The 18,753-nt window shown below is 37.9% G+C and overlaps 1 protein-coding gene across 4 annotated transcripts in view; it reads left to right on the top strand.

Moving 5' to 3' along the window:
- Positions 1–201: 201 nt before the first annotated feature.
- The window catches only part of ston2 (stonin 2), a 44,941-nt gene continuing 26,389 nt past the window's right edge, over positions 202–18,753 (top strand). Inside the window, exons 1-4 of one of the 4 annotated variants that reach the window (XM_079833728.1) lie at positions 202–272; positions 8,276–8,447; positions 10,913–11,077; positions 15,722–15,904. In XM_079833728.1, the coding sequence (XP_079689854.1) occupies positions 8,369–8,447; positions 10,913–11,077; positions 15,722–15,904 (427 nt within the window). In that variant the 5' untranslated portion in view covers positions 202–272; positions 8,276–8,368. The remainder of the gene's footprint in view (positions 273–8,275; positions 8,448–10,912; positions 11,078–15,721; positions 15,905–18,753) is intronic. The other 3 variants (XM_079833729.1, XM_079833730.1, XM_079833731.1) reach the window with 3 other exon arrangements.

The raw sequence follows: 18,753 nt of genomic DNA, 5'->3' as shown, positions 1-18,753 counted from the left end.
CACCTTAAAATAAAGTGTAGCGTAAACTTTTACTTAGAGGCACTTTTATTAATCCAGAGCCATGAGCGATGGATAAAATGCGGGCAACACTCCACCTGATTGGACGTTTCAAGCAGCGCTGCTTTGATGGTCCAATCATGTGACAACAAGGTGGTCATCGGACAGCGCTGCTCCAACTGTCCAATCAGATATGAGTAAGGTGGGGCATTAGCGCTGATTCACCGGGAGCGAGTGAGAGCTACAATCTGCTTAGACTCAACAACACGATATCGGTATGTAAATATTCCCTTGTCTTCTCGCTGTGTTATATACAATACTGTCGACTTACTTTGCTTAATAATCGGGAATTATTTCCATGGATATATATTATGGGATAAATATTTAAGTTACATAAGTTACCATGAAACTATATGTCTCGCATGTTGCAACAGGTTGTTGTTTTAAGCGCGTGTGCTTTGTTTACATTGGTTGCAGGATATGTGTAATAGTAATACGCGACAAAAAGTTATGAAATGTTAGAGCACACAGATGAAAGAGGGTTTCATGTGAAGTAGATGTAAAAAGGAGACCTATCTAGTTTTTGTGCCATTGTTACGTGTTGAAGCACGTCTTACTCGTTTAATAACAGATCACAGCAGATTGTTGATGACGATAATGAAAGGAAATGATCATATCTGAATATTCTGTTTTGGGACACGAGTATCTTGTGCAGCTAAAGTTATTAGAAATGTAAAATTATGCCCCAGTACTTATTTTTGTTGCTCCACTCTGCAGTTTGCTACAATTTAATAATGCATGAATTTATCTGTCGTTGTAACATCTTATTCTGCATTACTGTTATTACGCAATTTTGCACATTTAGAATGTTTCAACAGAGATTTTGAAGACCACGCACTAAATTTACCAAGGTAACCACAGTTAAAAAAAAAGAGTTGCTCAGTATGGGGGAACTTCTTGAAACGAGATGATTTCAGCATCTTTTCATAATTATGTGATTCAAATGTACATTGTTTTAATAACGACAATATAAAATCAGATTAAGACTTTTGTTGTTTTTAGTGTCAGTATTCAGGCTGTCTTAAAAGTTCAGTTTTAGTGGGAAAAAAGGTTGATGACTCTCACTCTGTACTGCAAAGATTTGTGTCCAATCAAATGCTTTATAAAGTTGGGTTTCTAAAAAATGCACCTCCACTTGCGTAATACCAACTGATTTAAAAGGAGACAATACCTTTGATATGTCCCACCTCATTTTCTAAAGGAAATCCATCAACAGTAGGTGTTTACTGACACTGGTGGATAATACTGAAGTTACCAAAGTTTTTTTTTGTAATTGCTATAACTAGTAACAATGGAAACTGTGGTTACCATGGTAAATGTTTGTAAGAGGCGTTCAGTTCCTCAGGGAATGGTGGAACTGCTGTGAAAAGCATGTGGAGGTGGTGGTGCCGATGTTTTTGTTGTTTTGTATAGGTATGTGAATTACATAGCATGTCAGAAACCTTTCTTGCTGAGTCATTGCTAGAACTGGGCTTGTACGGTTTGCTTTTGTCTGTGTAGAAACACACACAACACACATGAATATCCATATCCTAGTTGGGATTTACCAGACTATGAAGCATCACTCTTTTTTGTTATCCAAACCCTAAATAAATATGGCATCTCAGATATGAATCAATACATAATGAATGAATAGACCCTGTGCACCGTTGTCAGGTATTGACATTGACATTTTCGAAACTCGTGTTCCCACAAAAAATATGTGTATTTTACCAGCCAACATTAAAGGCATTATATTTTTGGATTAAAATATCTACAAAAAACCCCACTAGAACAATGTTATATATTTTGCTGACTTGTGTACTTATATTATCCCAAATGTTTCCAAGAATGTTTAAATCCAGAGAAATAGGCCATTTTAACCAGGACACGGACCGTGTCTGTGCGTCGCCTATTAAGATCATACCCGCGTTACCCTAGATTTTTGTTTTGTAGAAACCATGGAAACACCAAAGATGCTTTAATATATTATGTGTTTTATTAGACAGGTGAGCAAATGTTTGGATACATTCATCGACAGAAAACTAATCATTGTTAAATAGCTGAACACAGTTAGTTATATTATTTAAATCTACCATGTTTTACCATATATGCCTAATATCGATCTAGCTGACTGCAGTGTGCAACAAGTGTCTCATAGTAGCATTATAACATAACTTTCAGCACACTCAAATGTATCTAATATGATAAAACAGCGCTGCGTTACCCCACATATGCATGACCAGAAGAAGCGGAAGCGGTCATCTGTGACAATGTGGCATAAAACGGTGAAATCAAGGCATCATCAAGCTGCGCCATTTGAATTTTTTTGAATCTAGTGGCGAAAAATTACATATTGTGGCTTTAACTCAATTATATTTAGTCTCATTATACCACTACTCAATTATATGTATTTGTCAGCATACACTATTCATCTTCATACACGGGCTACATTACCGCAAGGCATTGGTGCCGCTATCTTGGGGTAAATGTCCTTCATTAGCTGCATTTATTTGTCCCAGGTGGTGGATTGACCTTTTTACCTATACATGGATTCAGTTACTTATATTTGTTTTTACACGTTCTACTTATTTTGGAACTGGTGGCAGTGTCTTTGAAGACGGATCGCAGCAGGATTTTCTGGTAGTGTCTGGAGATTATGATGCTATTCATGTGAGCTTTGCTGCTCTGTAAACAGTTTCTCTGTGAACTTGGCATGAAGCTGGGAACTTTTGGGAGGCAGGGGGGTGTAGGCGCTTTTTTATTAAAATCGAACCACTCTTTGTTGTCTTTTGGTGCATTGCTGAGTTTTAGTGAGACAGCCCAGCAAGCCCACTCCATGACATAAAGCTGTAGGGAATGGCACAGTCTCTCCTGCTAGGCACAGTAGGGGACATTTGCAGGAGTTAAGGTGGATGATCTGTCCCCCTCTTTAAACCAGCTGGAACCGTTAATGCCAGTGGTGAGGTGGGACAATGTTCTTACCTTATACATTTCAAAACAACAATCTGGCTTGACTGATGCAAAACAAAGCTAGACCACACAAATCTTGATCACTTCAATTATAATCAAGCTGTCTGGAAGTAAACACCTGTTTTTGTCACATTGCAAAACTACTCCAGCCCCTTTTATTTTCCCCATTCGTCTGAATTGTTTTAATTTTTTATGTCTGATTGAATGCTATGAATTTTATTTGTCATTTATTTTGATTGCTACACCATAGTGTTATTTGATGATTTTTTTTATACTGTTATATTATTTTTTTTAAATATTTTGAATTGGCTGATATTTGTATATTTTCTTATTTTATTTTAATAAAATTTGTATTAGTTTTTGTCTTTAAAATGTAATTTTAGTTAAACTTATTTAATTTCAGTTGGTTGTCAAGACAAGATTTTTAAGATTTGCAAAATGGAAATTATCTATTTTTTCTTTGTGCTTTTAAATTTTTAATTAGTTTTTGTCTTTAACATTTTTTCATTTTTAGTCATTTTAGTTCAACTTAAACTCATTCAATTTCAGTTGGGTTGCCAAGAAATTGCGCTACAAACCAGTGTGTTATGATTATTAGGATAATTAAGTTTAAAAAATGTGCTAATAAACAGCAGTTTGCAATATCAAGCAGCATAACAAACAGTTTTTGTACAGCTAAAATAACTGGAAGGAGATGAGACCGGAAGCCTCGACACAATCATAGGCTCTTTTGGGTACCGAACTCGGTACTTTTAATGGCACTGACCGAATTATGTCAGTACTACAGAGTACCGATTCACATTAAATCAATCGGTACCAAATTTCGGTACCTTAGAACACATCTGGTAATATAGACTAGTGTCTGTGAATATTACTACCGTCATATCTTAAACACACAGACTCTCAAAGGTCTTCACGGCAACCCATCAAAATAAAAGTTATTTTCACTTGACAAATATATTAATGTTGTACAGTAGAATTTAGATACACCTTAGTGTAATACTAATATAATAATAATATATTCTTTTTAAGCAATAAATTAACATTTTTCTTCATTTTTTAATTTGAACAATATAAAGTTGTGCAGCCCTTTGTTTGACAAAAAAGTTTAATTAAATGAAAAGAGACATTAAATGAATGTCTTATGTCTTCATTTGATTACCAGAAAATACACAACACATAATATTTTCATAGAAATGAAATTAGAAAAAATTAATATGGTTGTTTTTATGAATTAAAATAAGTACCTAGTAGCCTACTATTATTTACTAGTAAATATTACAATAAACAAACATCACAGACGATGGCAGACAGAGACCAAGGCAGCTCTGGCATAATGTCAATAACACTTCTATAAATGACTTACAGATTCTTTACAGTTATTGATGTTAACATCCCTAAAGTAACGAAAAAGGTACCGTCCAACCCTTGCTCTTACGTTAATAAAAAGGTGAATAGGAGCTGAACTGAGCCTTGTTGGCTTCTCATGATGAGATGCACCTGATGCTTGCCCTCTGCATTACTGTCACATTTGTGGACTGTGACCACCATGCATTTTGAGGTCCAGGTGTGGCTTGGCATAGGAGCACCACCACAAAGATAATAACTGTTTATTCCTGCATTTCTAGACACTTTAGACACTTTGTTTTTCCAGTTTGGTTTGTTTGTCTTTACTCCTATCCTCCTATCCACTGTGTGAGTCAAACTCAAGACTGTGAGCACTGACAGCAGGAAATGATGCAGCGTCTAAAAGCACAGTCTGAATGATGATGTCATGCATGATTATGAGCCCACGGATGGTCGTGCGAGTGAAAGATTTGACACCGTGAAAGAGTTTTGCAGGCCAGCTCTGCCAAACGTCCCAATATTGTGCACATATCTTGTGGACGCCTGCATGCACCACTGACATAACTGACAGACTGCCAAAGCCCAAGCCTGTTGGAGTCTGAGAAGTGGATGGAAGTTTTGTAAGATTTTGCAGCTGCAAACATTGGTGTTGCTTTGAAATTCTGGCGGTGCACTCTGAAGGCTCCAGACAGAGTGCAACTAAAAAAATTTCACAATAATTTAAAATCTACTCGGATCTGTGCATCTGTGTGTGCACCTTTGTCTTTTGATTGTGAGCATGCGGTTCCGAGTTCGCAAACGGCTCGTGTTTTTCATCGGCCTCGTGCTTTCATGTCTTGTGTGGACACGCAGTTGGTGAGTGCTCTCATTGGCTGCGTGTTTGTCATGTTTTGTTTGAGCACATGGCTTGTGATTTTATTTACTGGCCATGTGCTCTTGTTGCTGTCATGTTTGGTGTGAGCATATGGCTTGTCATGTTTGTTTCTATGTGCCATGTGCTCTCCTGTCTGTTGTCTTAACCCCGCCCACCTTGTTACCTGATTATTGGTTTAGTTGCCCCACCTGCTTTCCTTCGTTACCCTCCTTGTTTGCTCCCCTCTTTATGACCCTGTCCCAAATGGCACCCTAAACCCTCACGGTCTTCCTCTGAGTCCGCACTTTCACGACGTAATGCCGCTTTGCCTGCTGGGAAGAAGGCTGCTGCGTAACCCGCACCAGTGCGGGCTCGGCAGAAGTGCGCATCGAGGGCGCATTTCGACCTCAAAGGGGGCACTGGCGAGGACCCTTCTGAGACCTAAAATGACAAATGGGACACTCTGTGGTCTCGTTGACTTAACGGACACGTGCACGCAGCGGCCATTGTAAGTCTACAAGACTGAAAGTGTACCATTCTCATCTCCGTGCGTGCCATAACTCTGTCTGACGCACCCACCTCTAGCCTAGCTTAGCACAAAGACTTGAGGTAAACGGCTCCAGCTAGCCTACTGCTCAATAAGTGACAAAATAACGCCAACATTTTCCTATTTACATGTTGTGATGTGTATAGTTACATCGTGTACTAACTACTAAGACCGACGTAAACTGAAAAGTTATGATTTTCTAGAGCGATATATCTAGGAATTATACTCTCATTCCTACGTAATGATCAAGGAACTTTGCTGCCGTACTATGGGTGCAGCGGCGCAATGATATTACGCAGTGCCTCAAAATAGGCTAACTTCCGTCAACATAACCAACGTGACAACCTGCTTGCACAGAGAGCGCGCTGGGGACTATTTTCAGGTGTTGCGTAATATCATTGCGCCGTGTAATATGATGTTTAATAAATTATATGTTGAATCAAATAAAATATTTATTATTATTAAAACTTCTTTTTGTAATGTCTATGTGATGCTTTTCTCTTTTGACACATAATGGCTTTAAATGATCGTTTGGGGGTAATTTCTCAGCTAAAGTTTGATGTGCGATTAATAAAATGTAGGTAATGTAATTAGTGAAGTTCCAAAAGTAATTTAGGGAGGAGCGAGCCCATCTATTCTTCCAATCAACAACCAACAGCCAGAGTATATAAACAGCTGCTTACCTCTCCTCAGTCTCAGATGTTCCAGCATCCCACCACCTCCCCAAACTCCACTTTTATCTTAGGTACCTTGCCCTACATAATCATTTAGTCACTATGGGGGTATATCAGAGCTCGAGTTGAAACTGCTTCATCGAGCCCCTCATCAGTAGACAGCAAGCCAAATAAGCTTAACCTAAATATCTTAAGATTATATGGGCAAACGATGACAGCCCTAGTATTTTATTTTTAAAAAAGTGTCACAAAATGGTTACTGTTTAGCATTAATTTCATGTAGAACATATTAATTAATAATTCGGGTTTTGTGGTTTTTATTGTTCGTTTTCAGGCCACTTTACAAAATGGTGTTAACTCAAAAGTAGTTTGGCTTTGTTTCGTTTAGAACCTGAAAACCCTATTTATTTATTTTAGCCCTGTAAACATGGTTTTGTTTTTGTCATTTTATTACTTGACACAAATATATAACTATTTCTAGCACTTTTAAATACAGTTAAAAGACTGGACAAAAAAATGGATGATGATATACAGTAGTGCTAATAAACAGTACCCAAATCAGTAAAGACGCCTGTTGTTTTTCAGTAAACATGGGTGTTGTGAGATGTTGAATGAATTCGGTAGTTGGAGGGAGGTGCTTGCTTTGTTTGGTGTAAAAAAGGGGGCTAAGGAAGGGTAGCGTGTAGCCGGATTGTGAATGCAAAGGAGAGATTTGCCAGAGCGAATACATGTTACGGAATTGGCCCCAATTTACCAGATTGTTCAGCATGTCCAAATGTGTTTCCTCTGTTAAAGTGTGTTTCCTGCAGGGTCTTGATTTAGGAGAAAAAATAGGCCCTCTCTGATGTGGAAAAGTCCTGATCACAATGCCTTCCCTCTTTTGTGACCTTTGAAGGGCATTGGTGACTTTGTTTTACACCTGGTTCATTGTGAACACTAATGAGACATTAGAGTGCAATGACCCTTGACACTTGAAACTTTGATTATATTTACAATACACTTCTTTAATGTTTCCATGTATGACTTTGCATCTAAGAAGCCAGGGGAGGCTGTAGTAGCTTTTGTGTTATAAATAGCTTTCAGTTGTCACACATTTATCAGTAGTTTTTCCTGCAGCTTCACACAGCCTCCATCCTGTGTAGAAGGGCCCTGTCGGGGCATGTTGTTTTCTGTTTGGCAGTCAAAAACACTTACACAAGCCTTCTGTGTTTACTGCTGTCACTTCTTGCTGTCAAAGCCTCAAATTTGCAACCTTTTCGTATTCTCAACAAACACATAACATAACTCATCCTGTAAAGCTAGAGGAGAACTGGCTGATTGAGCCTGGTTTCCCCCAAACTATCATCTGGTGGAGTTCTGCTCATCAGGGGAATAAAGACATATTTAAAGGGATAGTTCAACCAAAAATGAAAATTCTGTCATCATTTACTCACTTTGATCAATTTGTTCCAAACCTGAATGACTTTCTTTGTTCTGCTGTACACAAAGGAATATATTTGGAAGACTGTTTGTAACCAAGCAGATCTCTATCCAGGGTAGTTAATCGGGATTCATCCAAGAATCCTGACAAATCACGGTTTTCAACATTGACAATACTAAGACATTTTTCTTGAGTACCAAATCTGAATAATAGAATGATTTCTGAATGATCTCGTGAAATATATAATGTTAATGTATGCTATATTTCTGTTCATTAAAAAGAGTGTAAACAAGCCTTGTTTATTGTAACTAGGGTTCTACACTTATTTGAAACATTTTGTCTCTTCTTGGCAACAATGACTGTTTGGTCAGTAGTTACCTTCCTATTTGAAATAGATCAAATCCTGTTTTTTTCTTCTTCTTAAGCCTTCCTAGGTGGGTATGGCGTCCAAGATTTGGTGGAGTGAGACGAAGTTACAAGGTACAAGCAGCTGAAGACACAGGACAGAACAACTCCCCATGGCTGCTACAGCCAGTAGCCGAACTGGAACTCCAAGGCCAGGGTGGGTCGCTTTTTCAGATGAGGAGTCACCGGCAGGTCAGTACAAACATTGTCTTTACTCACAAGTCACAAGATATTTTGTTGGTTCAATAACATGCTAATAAAATGTATACCTTGAATCAGAGTTTCCGCTAGAAAAAAATGGTGCCGGTCAAAGTGACCGGCAGAGGTTTCGTTTTCCGGACATTTTGATGATATGCCGGTCATATATCGCCTCTTAATTATTCAAGTTGAGGAAAACTGAAAGCAGTTTATGTAACTTAAAAAAATGACATAATCAGGCCGTATATGCAACATGTTTATTAGCCTAACTTTCAAATAGACGGGAAAAAAAACATGAACGTCCGATTGGCGTCAATCAACCAATTTTTTTTACTATGGTTTCACATTTCATAGTTTAACAAACCAACCCCCCTTCCCCACATAAAATATCCGAATATAGCATTGTTTTTACTCAAGCAAATTTAATTATAAACTCAGTATGTCTCATTTAGTTGGTAACATTTAAATTGGCCACCGTGTAAATGACTCCTTGTCAAATGAACTTGAACAAAAGCATTTTTGGCTACTTTTTACGCTTTTTTGCAGTGCTGAATTGTGCAGCTGCCGACTTAAAATCAAAAGTTCCCAGTGTCTCTCCACAACTTGCAATGCGCATAAGCCGCGTAACCTTGTTCTCCGCAAGGCGATCGCTGCTTCGTCTTGATCCGATTCTGCAGTGAGAACCCCCTCTCTGCAGGAACACTCGAGACAGGGATTACACAGGATATCTTGGCGAGCTTGGTCCACTCTGGATACATTTCGCTGAAATCACATATGAGGACTTCGCAGGCTGTGGAGAAATGCAATCCTCCATAGCCACGGAGCGCTGTCATGACAGCGTGGGCATCACGTCGCAGGCTTACGGTATCGATAAGAGGAGCGGTGTCCGCAGACTCAAGGCTTGTGAAATGGCAAACAATCCTTCTGATCGCTGGTTCTGCATATTCTTGGAGAGCTATTTGTCAGATTTTAATCTGACAATTTGACCGAAAAGATTTAATTTTTTCGGACATTTAATTTTTTTCCCGGCCAATGTCCGGTAATTACCGGACAACGGAAACCCTGCCTTGAATACTCTGCTGATGAAAGGCTGCTAAATAAATAAATATAAGTACCTATTTGACCAGTCAATAATAGACCTTCATCAGAGATAATCTTCAGTCTTTACAATGTTAGGTAATGTATAAAGGAACTTGGTCATGTAACTTTCAAAACTGTTTCATGGTATTTTTGTCTATTGAGAAGTGTTCAGTAGGGCTGTAATCAACCAAAGAAAATCTTGGTCGACTAAAGTCCTGAAATTTTCGACTAAAAATCGACTAAAATGACGTTAGGAAAAAAAAAACGTTAAATGAATAAGCTGCGCACTGTGCGCAGTACTTGGTAGCCTTGTTGTCTGCCTAAATTAATTATAAATAAACATAAAAAACTAGTAGGCTATTTGCAGAATATTAAATCGTTTTTGAGCTGATTATTTTGCACGGCGCGGCAAAACTGATGAAATGCACGCAGCAAAACTAATGAAATGAACGTGGCTCGGCAAAACTGATGAAATGAACGCGGCAAAACTGACAGTACAGATCCACTTAGCGCGGTGTTGTGACGCTTCCCCTCATGTGTATGTTGATGGGCGTTCCTCAAGTTTACCGCTATGGGTGTGCGTTTGAGCCAGCGGGAATGAAAAACAAAGGACCCGCGAGAGACTTCTCTTCGCCAGCTGGCTGGGCTAATCCAAAAGAAGTGAAAACAATGGGGGTGTTCTGAAGGCAGACTGTTACCTGTGAAACAGGGGTGCTCTCAAAACACCCCCATTAGCAATTAGTGCTTTCCACCTGATGAAATGAACAGGTGAAATGAACCCGGCAAAACTGATTAAATGAACGCAGCAAAACTAATGAAATGAACGCGGCAAAAAATCGACCAATCAGAATTTTGGTCGAGCCAGAACGTATCAACTAATAATCGACTAATCGACTGGGAGATTACAGCCCTAGTGTTCAAGATGTTTTGTCAGCTAAACAATTGGCATGTTGTTAAACTGCAGTACAAACCAGTTTAACACACTGTACTTCTATGCCTCACAGCCTTGTTTCCATTCCTATAAAAAATGAAGACTAAGGTCTATGTCAGTGGGAATGTTACTTTAGATGGCAAAGAAAGGCTCTAGATCAAGTTTTTGTACTTAATTGAAAAACAGCTTTGCACCATTTGTAAGGAATTATAAAGACATGTAACCTTTTTGCTGATTGGGTATCAGTTTGTTTTACTCTGTCTGAGTTTGCATTCAGACCTTTCTGTGAGATTCCTGTGTCCTGAGGTCATTGCTCCATAGTGATTACTGCGGGAACGGTCCAGAGCTCTTGCACCCTGCTAGATTTAACATTCAGCTGTGACCTTTCATTTGAGAAGAGGCTGTATTGCACTAACCGTGTTTGTGTGTTTCTTCTTCTGCTCTGAAGATGGAGATCAGCTCCAGCCCTCTTTAGACCAGCCCGTGCTGGGCTCGTCTACTTGGGCAGAAGTACCATGTGTGCCTGACCACAAAACAGAGCAGCCAAATTCCTGGGTTCAGTTTGATGAAAAACCATGGTCACCCTCTCCTCCTCCCTCAACGCAGGTAAAAGGTATGAGAACTTCTTAAATATGTTTTTTTTTATTGCATAAAAGGTGGAATCTCACTTCCAAGGGAAGTTCAGAGTTCAGTACAGTACAGGACAGTACAATCCATCGTTCCTCAGTTTGTTGAAAAATCACTGACAATACAAGAAAACAGGGAAACAAGATCTTCTGAGAAATTCTGTAAAGTTAAATACTCAAGTTTCAAAACAAACTTCCTCCCCAGCCCAAAAAGACCATTTATTGGAACTGCCCTGCTTTTTTATATAATAAAAGTTGTCAAATAAAAGGTAAAAAAATGAATACACATTTAAAATAAAGAGTTCTTGTAAGTGCATGTACAAGCTTCATATTTCACAATATTAGTCATAATAGTTTCATATTGAGACTCAAAATAAACTGTGTGTGACAGATGCTTCCTCAACAAGTGAGTACATAGTCATGTGACTCATGATATTGACAATTCCCTTGGAGCAACCTGGGATTATGCCTTGCTTGAGGGCACAATGGCAACCGTTCAGTACTTTGAACTTCTAACCATTACACCACACCCATTTCAACAAGGATTTCCCAATGTTTCCAGTTTCCAGGGCTGATTTAGACTGTGTCACTACCTTTAGGCCTGAGGCTTGGTCTAGTCTTGCCTGTCTCTCCCTTTATCTCTGTTTGTCTCTTTTTTGCACACATTGACTCACCCACCCCCACTCTTGTCAAACCCAGCAGCTTTGCCAGCAACTCTTTCCCAGGAAATCTCCTATGAGAGGCCGAGTGTAGCAACACGCAAATGGCCAAACCCTTCAAACCCTAATTGAAGCCATAAGCAGAGTTTTCATCTCAGCTGTTGTTGCTCTTGTATGAAATCTGCCTTAGGATGAAGTCCTGGGTGCAGCCAGTCTATCATTCTTTTATAATATGATCACTAAGAGATCAAGCCTGGGTTTGTTAAAGTACTGCTTATTTATTCTGATTACAGGGGCTGTCCAACGTATGATTTCAGGTTTGATGCCTTTATTTTCACGTGTGGTCTAGAGGAAGGCTTAGCAGCCAGAAAGTCAATGTCAGATGTTGAGTTTATCCAACCACTTAAATTTCGAAGGCATCCAGATTCATATAATTTTAGATCAAATGAATACTATTTTTTAATTTAAGGAAAACAAAAAGTGAAAGCATTGTTTCTTTATTGCTAATGCAGCAGAAACCTCATGTTGGCATGGTTATATTAATTAAGTATATTGTGAACATCATGTGATTTATTGACTAAAAATCATCAGAGCACATTTGGATTCATCTGAATTTGTGATTGTGGTGATATCAGTGGTTTGGGAACCCTCAGGAAAAGGAGTGTTAGGTGGAGTAATCCCATATGCACACTTGTTTTCTTTTCTCATAGACTGAGAATATTATTCAAATCTTTAAAACTATTCACTTGAAACATTGAGAGTTCACTTACCACTGGCAACATGGATATATGCAAATACAGAGATTTTTTTTGTATGGTGGTTTTGTATGCATTGAATTTGGTAAGAACTAGTTGTAAGTGTAATAGTATATGTAAATGTACAATGTTTACTCATTCTCTCTGTTGCCTCGACTGAGAAATTCTTGTTTATTTGTCAGCAAAAGTCTTTTGTCAGCTCCAGGACTTTTGTGAAAACTACAGATTATACTTCTGCGTTTTTGTATCCCTGCCCATGGACAGTCAGATTAACAGAGGATTATTAATAGAATAGTTATTGTAAAAGTAGGCTTGTCACTGAAAATTGTATCATACTTTGTCTACTCTTTAAACATAATTGATGGAACGAGTTTCTTTCAGTTTTCCCCCTGTTCGTAGTCATCCGGTTTAAAATGTTGTTGTGTTTTTTCAGATTTTTTATCGCTGCGTTCTCTCCATATTTACGATCCTTTGCAGATTTTAGCCGCTGCCTACATGTTCTGGATCCTTCACTGGAAACTGTACCGAAAGTAATTCACTCCCGCTTAACATTTACTCTTTGAATTCTTGCACCCGGGAATTATACGAGTCGGCACCATTATAACTAAAAGTTTGCTAAGAAGTATATTACCTTAAGGCTTGTTCACATCGGGACGATTATTGAGCACGCTTATTAAAAACTGGCCGACCAATGAGATTGACGCTTTTGTTCACGTGCCTGGAGCTGCTGGAGTTACAGTAAAACACAAAAGCACAAAACAGTCTTGCCGAGCACACATTGATACCTAAGAAGAAGACGCAAAGACGAAGTAAGTAGACAAAGAAGAAAATGCAACTAGGCAAGATGAATCTAGAGCTGCTGGTCTCTTTGGTGTCTGAACACAAAGAAATTTATGACAAACGCCACAGTGACTACAAAAATCTCGATTAGAGGGAGTTATGGAGAGCGTCATCTACTGTCAGGGAGGGAATTTGCACGTTCACTCTGCGCATTGCCAGTGAAAATCGCTTGGGTGTGCACAAAGCTTAAAGCAAAGACTCTGGTCAAGCATATCCATTGCAGAATGGTGGGAGTAGCCTTGGACGGTAGCGCCGATTTATAATTTTTTTTTCCACTTTTTTTTTATTGTATAGGCAGCCAAGTTTTATTAAAAACACATTTTGCCATCGATGAAGTACCCTTTTAAGAATTGAAACTAATTCAGTTTATTAATTTGAGGGAAGACTTCATAATCATAATTATCTCAATGTGCATTGGGTGTACGTGGGTGCCAATGAGAACAATAATTAACTGTTATTGAAAGGGGATTTACTGTGCATATTAGTGACAAGTAGGTTATTGCGTCACTTGCAGCATCATATATGAGTCACACTTTGTCTCTCTGCATCAGATGTGAAGACACACTAAGATTGTATTCCTTATAATTTCCTTTGGTGACTTAATGTGAGAAATATGCATGGAGTTTTGTAGAAATCAAAACCTTTTGGCATGCTTAACACATATTTTAATGGTAAATTTTAAAAGTTGTTAAACTATCGTTCTTTGTATGTTGCTGTAAACTTACAGCCATGTTTTATTTACTCACAAAAGAAAGTTTGACAAGTGATCATTTTTATTTCTTTATTCCTCTTAGTAGTTAGTTGACTGTACTTTAATTTTTCTAACTGATGAGGCAGTCGTGTAATGCTTAGACTTATCATCATCATCATCATCATCATCATCCTAATCAACAAAATCATCATTTTTTTGTCTTTCTCACTGTGATACTCACAGTCAGATGGTCTTGGTTCATTACTTCAAACCACTTCTCTGTTGCGTTTTATTCCTTGTGTAATAAAGGAAAACATGTACATGATGTCTGTTGTACTTCTTTTTCCATTTTAACCTATGACCCATATTTTTTATTCTTCAAGTTCTTCTTTATGGTGTGCTTTAGTAACTAGGTAGGCCATAACTCTTTTAATTGAGCTCCAGGGGGGAAAAAAAATTAATTGAAAGGGAAAAAACCCTGTTTGGATGAATTTGTTGCTAGGGAGTGTACACATCCGGTGTTAGGCATTTTTATGAATCCCAATTGTTTGATTAAGCATCAGAGTTGCCTACAAGTAATTAAAGAACTGAAAGTGTATCATCTGACATATTTACTCCAACCTGAATCTAGAACCATTGTTGTTTGAAAGCATTATTCTACATAGTAATTCATAACATAAGTAATGTGTCCTCTGATAGCAATTACAGCAGTGCTAATTAAAATCATAGAGGAGATTGATTCAATTGTTTGACGAGCTGATACACATCAGTATGCTGTGCTATCTCACCTCACCCTTGATGTTTAATCCTTTTACTAAAGCACTTTTCCCCACTGTGAATATTTAATAGTCTCTTGTCCTAATTCAATGATAACACCTGTTCATTAGCAACACACATTTATTTGCACACACACACATATCAGGGTTGTGCACCATTCAGAATAAAAAACGACAATGCTTTTAGATTCCAATTAAATTCCTGAATTTTAATCGAATTCTACCGTTACAAATAGAAGGCAGAATTGTCAAATTTCAGTTTGAAAGAATGTATTTCTATATTAGGAAATTAAAATAGAAGGGAATTCAAATACATTTATATAAACGATTATCTATACTACCAGTCAAAAGTTTTTCATTTTTATTTTTTAAAAAGATTATTATTTTATTAAACAAGGATGTGTTAAATTGATCAAAAGGATGTGTTAAATTAATTGACAGTAAAGACTTTCAAATAAATGCTGTTCTTTTGAACTTTTTATTCATTCAAGAATCTTAAACACATATCACGGTTTCCACAAAAACAAAACAAAAAATTAAGCAGCACAACTGTTTTTAACATGGATAATAATAAGCGTTTCTTGAGCACCAAATTAGCATATTAGAATGACTTCTGAAAGATCGTGTGACACTGAAGACTGGAGTGATGATGCTGAAAATTCAGCTTTGCCATCACAGGAATAAATTACATTTTAAAATATATTAAAATAGAGAACAGCTATTTTAAATTGTAATCATATTTTACAAGATTTTACTGTATTTGGATCAATAAATGCAGCCTTAAGGGCATAAGCGACTTCCTTATTTTTGGATGAACTATTTCTTTTTAAATCCAGAATTTTGACTGTTTGTGAAGATGGATTATGTAGCACAAATGTATATCTCTAAAGGCATTTTTGTTTTATTACAGGTCCCAGGCACAGCATTTGCTCTTCAGCCAGTTTCTGGAGTACCGTTCCCCCATCAGAGAGCAGCTGGACCACCCAATCAGAGGAGCAGAGCTCTGTTAGCATGGGGGCGTCTTCCTGTGACCTGCCCTCTCTTAACACCGAAGAGCCACCCAGTCAAACACCCTCCTGTCCCCACTCTCCTAGTGAGTACTGCACACACTAGTCTATACTAGTTAATAAATGGGTAACTCTCTCATCCGAACGTCTGTAAGTGGCAGTTTTATATTCACCCAATGCCTCAGTCTTCCTGTGACCTGCCCTCTCTTAACACCGAAGAGCCACCCAGTCAAACACCCTCCTGTCCCCACTCTCCTAGTGAGCACCGCACACACTAGTCTATACTAGTTAATAAATGGGTAACTCTCTCATCCGAACGTCTGTAAGTGGCAGTTTTATATTCACCCAATGCCTCAAACAGTAATTAAAGTCTGTCCCCTCGTGAGAAGACAGAAGGAAGTGAGAATCGCACAGGAAATGCTTCACACGCTGAATTATCCATCAATAAATCCCTTCCATTGCTCAGCACAGCCTCCAGGGTCGCATCCAGGAACGCAGGCGGAATGAAAAGACGGCAGGTTTAGGAGTAAATGATGGAGGAATCGGGACAAATAAATTCTTGCGGTCTGTGACAGCTGCTCCTCAGACACTCCTCTCGTGTGAGTGATGGTGGCTCTGAAGGAACGCTGTGCTGATTTGAGGCTGGACGCTTTCTCTCTTGCAGGTAATTTGCGGCGGAGCGGTTAGCGCTTCTACGTGATCCATCTCGGGCCTCTCGCCTCAGCCCTCCAGCAATAGCTCACTCAGACCAGGGTTTCTATGGAGACAGGAGAGGGTGAGGTGCTTAAGACGGTTTTATTTATTAAAATGCAGCATGCTTCATTTCTCAGACTGAGGGAAGATGTAGTCACTGCAACAGAATTTTCACTTGAGGGAGAAGTAAATAGCAGTGCATGATATTGAGTGTTAGTTAAAGCAAATGTTACACTAAATAGTCAAATGTGTAATTACGACAAGCTGCACTGGAGTTTTATCATGAAAAGATAAGAACATTCTTTAAAGGGGGGTGGTTGATAATGATTTCACTTTTAGTTAGTGTGTTATGTTGCTGTTTGAGCATAAACAACATCTGCAAAGTTATGATGCTCAAAGTTCAAAGCAAAGAGAGATATTTCCTTTTAAAGAAATAACTTTTGAAGGACTTCAACAAACGACTGGAAGAGACTACAACAAGCTTATTGACGGGTTAGTGACATCACTAACCCTAAACTTTACATAAACCCTGCCCCCGGGAACACGCAACAAAGGATTTAAAGAGGAAGATTTGTTGTAGAAGAGCACATTTGGGAGTCTGCTCAAACTGTTGCATCTGTCTTTTCACATTTATTGCAATACAGTACGCAACACAAATGCAATAGCATGTCATAAAACCAAGATGACAACATAAGTTATAACTGTAATTAAACTAAACTATACCTTCTATATCTCGTATACCTATATCATCATGCAGCATATATTCTCTGACTCTGTAGACATCTTCAACAGTTCCCACATGAGCCATTTATAGGTCATCATGACAGAATATGCTAATCAATGACTTGAAGATATTTAACTCCACATCAGCTACATTCGTTCATCAACTAACCATTCAGAAACGTCCTGTTGCATTCTACATGTTGTCACTTCTTCTTGAGTCTCCCATCATTTTCCGACTCTGTTTCTGACATTTTCACTGCATGTCTGCGTGAGGTAATCGAAGCTGCTAACGCAAGCTCTTGTAGCTCCGCCCTCTTCTAGAAAAAGTGCACAGTTTTTGTGTGTGTCCCTTTAAATGAAAATGAGCAGCTCATTTGCATTTAAAGGGACACACACAAAAACTGCGTTTTTGCTCACCCTCAAAAAGTGGCAATTTTAACATGCTATAAAAAATGATCTGTGGGGTATTTTGAGCTAAAACTAAGCTAAAACAATTGTATATCTTGTAAATGTGGCATTATAGGACTCATTTAAAATAAGAATATACAATATAATATGTTAGATTTTCTTTTTTTGGAATTTAGAATTTATTTGTAAGAATGTACTCTACCATTCAAAAGTTTGGGGACAGTAATTTTTTTTTTTTTTAAAGAATATTATTTTTGTCCGCAAAAGTGCATTACATGTATCAAAAGTGATAGTAAACACATTTATTATGTAAAAAATATATATATTTTCAAATAAATAAAAAAGTCCTGAAGAAAATGGTTTCCAAAAAAATATTAAGCAGCATGACTGTTTTCAACGTTGATAATAATAAGAAATGTTTCTTGAGCATCAAATCAGCATATCATAATGATTTCTGAAGGATCATATGACACTGGAGACTAATGACTAATGAAGCCTAAGAGTAATGATTCTGAAAATTCAGCTTTGCCATCACAGGAATAAATTACATAGAGAATATTTCAAAGATTACAGTTTTACTGTATTTCTGATCAAATAAATGTAGCCTTGGTGAACATAAGAGACATCTTTCTGTCCCTAAACTTTTGAATGCTACTTAAAGTAACTTCGGATAGTACCATAACGGAATTAATAATCTGTGCTAACTATGTTTTTACATTTTTTCTGAAGAATTTGTGAGTAGAAAAAAATGGCATCATGATGCTAGTGTGTTCTGCTTGAACATTGCTTTCTGGTTACTCGATTAATGCTATTCCCAGGTCTCTGGTCTCTTGATATGACTTGGGTTGCTCCATGGGATTGTTTTTTCATCCATTGTATTGGGGTCAATGACGTGACGCAAATTTTTTTGTGTCCGTATTAAAATATCAAAATAAATGTGCAAGTTACTTGCATGAACTCTCTTTTTCGAGGACTAAGTCTAAAATTTTGAGAGAATATTTGGGGGATAATTGCAAAAATGTCAATGTGGAGTAACCATAAAAACTTTGTACCAAATAATTGATCTTATTTAAAAAAGGTAAAGTTCTCAATAAAACACCATATCAGCTAG

This window comes from Gobio gobio (genome assembly GCF_949357685.1).
Source record: "Gobio gobio genome assembly, chromosome: 13".
NCBI classification, from domain to species: domain Eukaryota; kingdom Metazoa; phylum Chordata; class Actinopteri; order Cypriniformes; family Gobionidae; genus Gobio; species Gobio gobio.
This window is presented reverse-complemented; position numbering and strand designations above follow the sequence as displayed.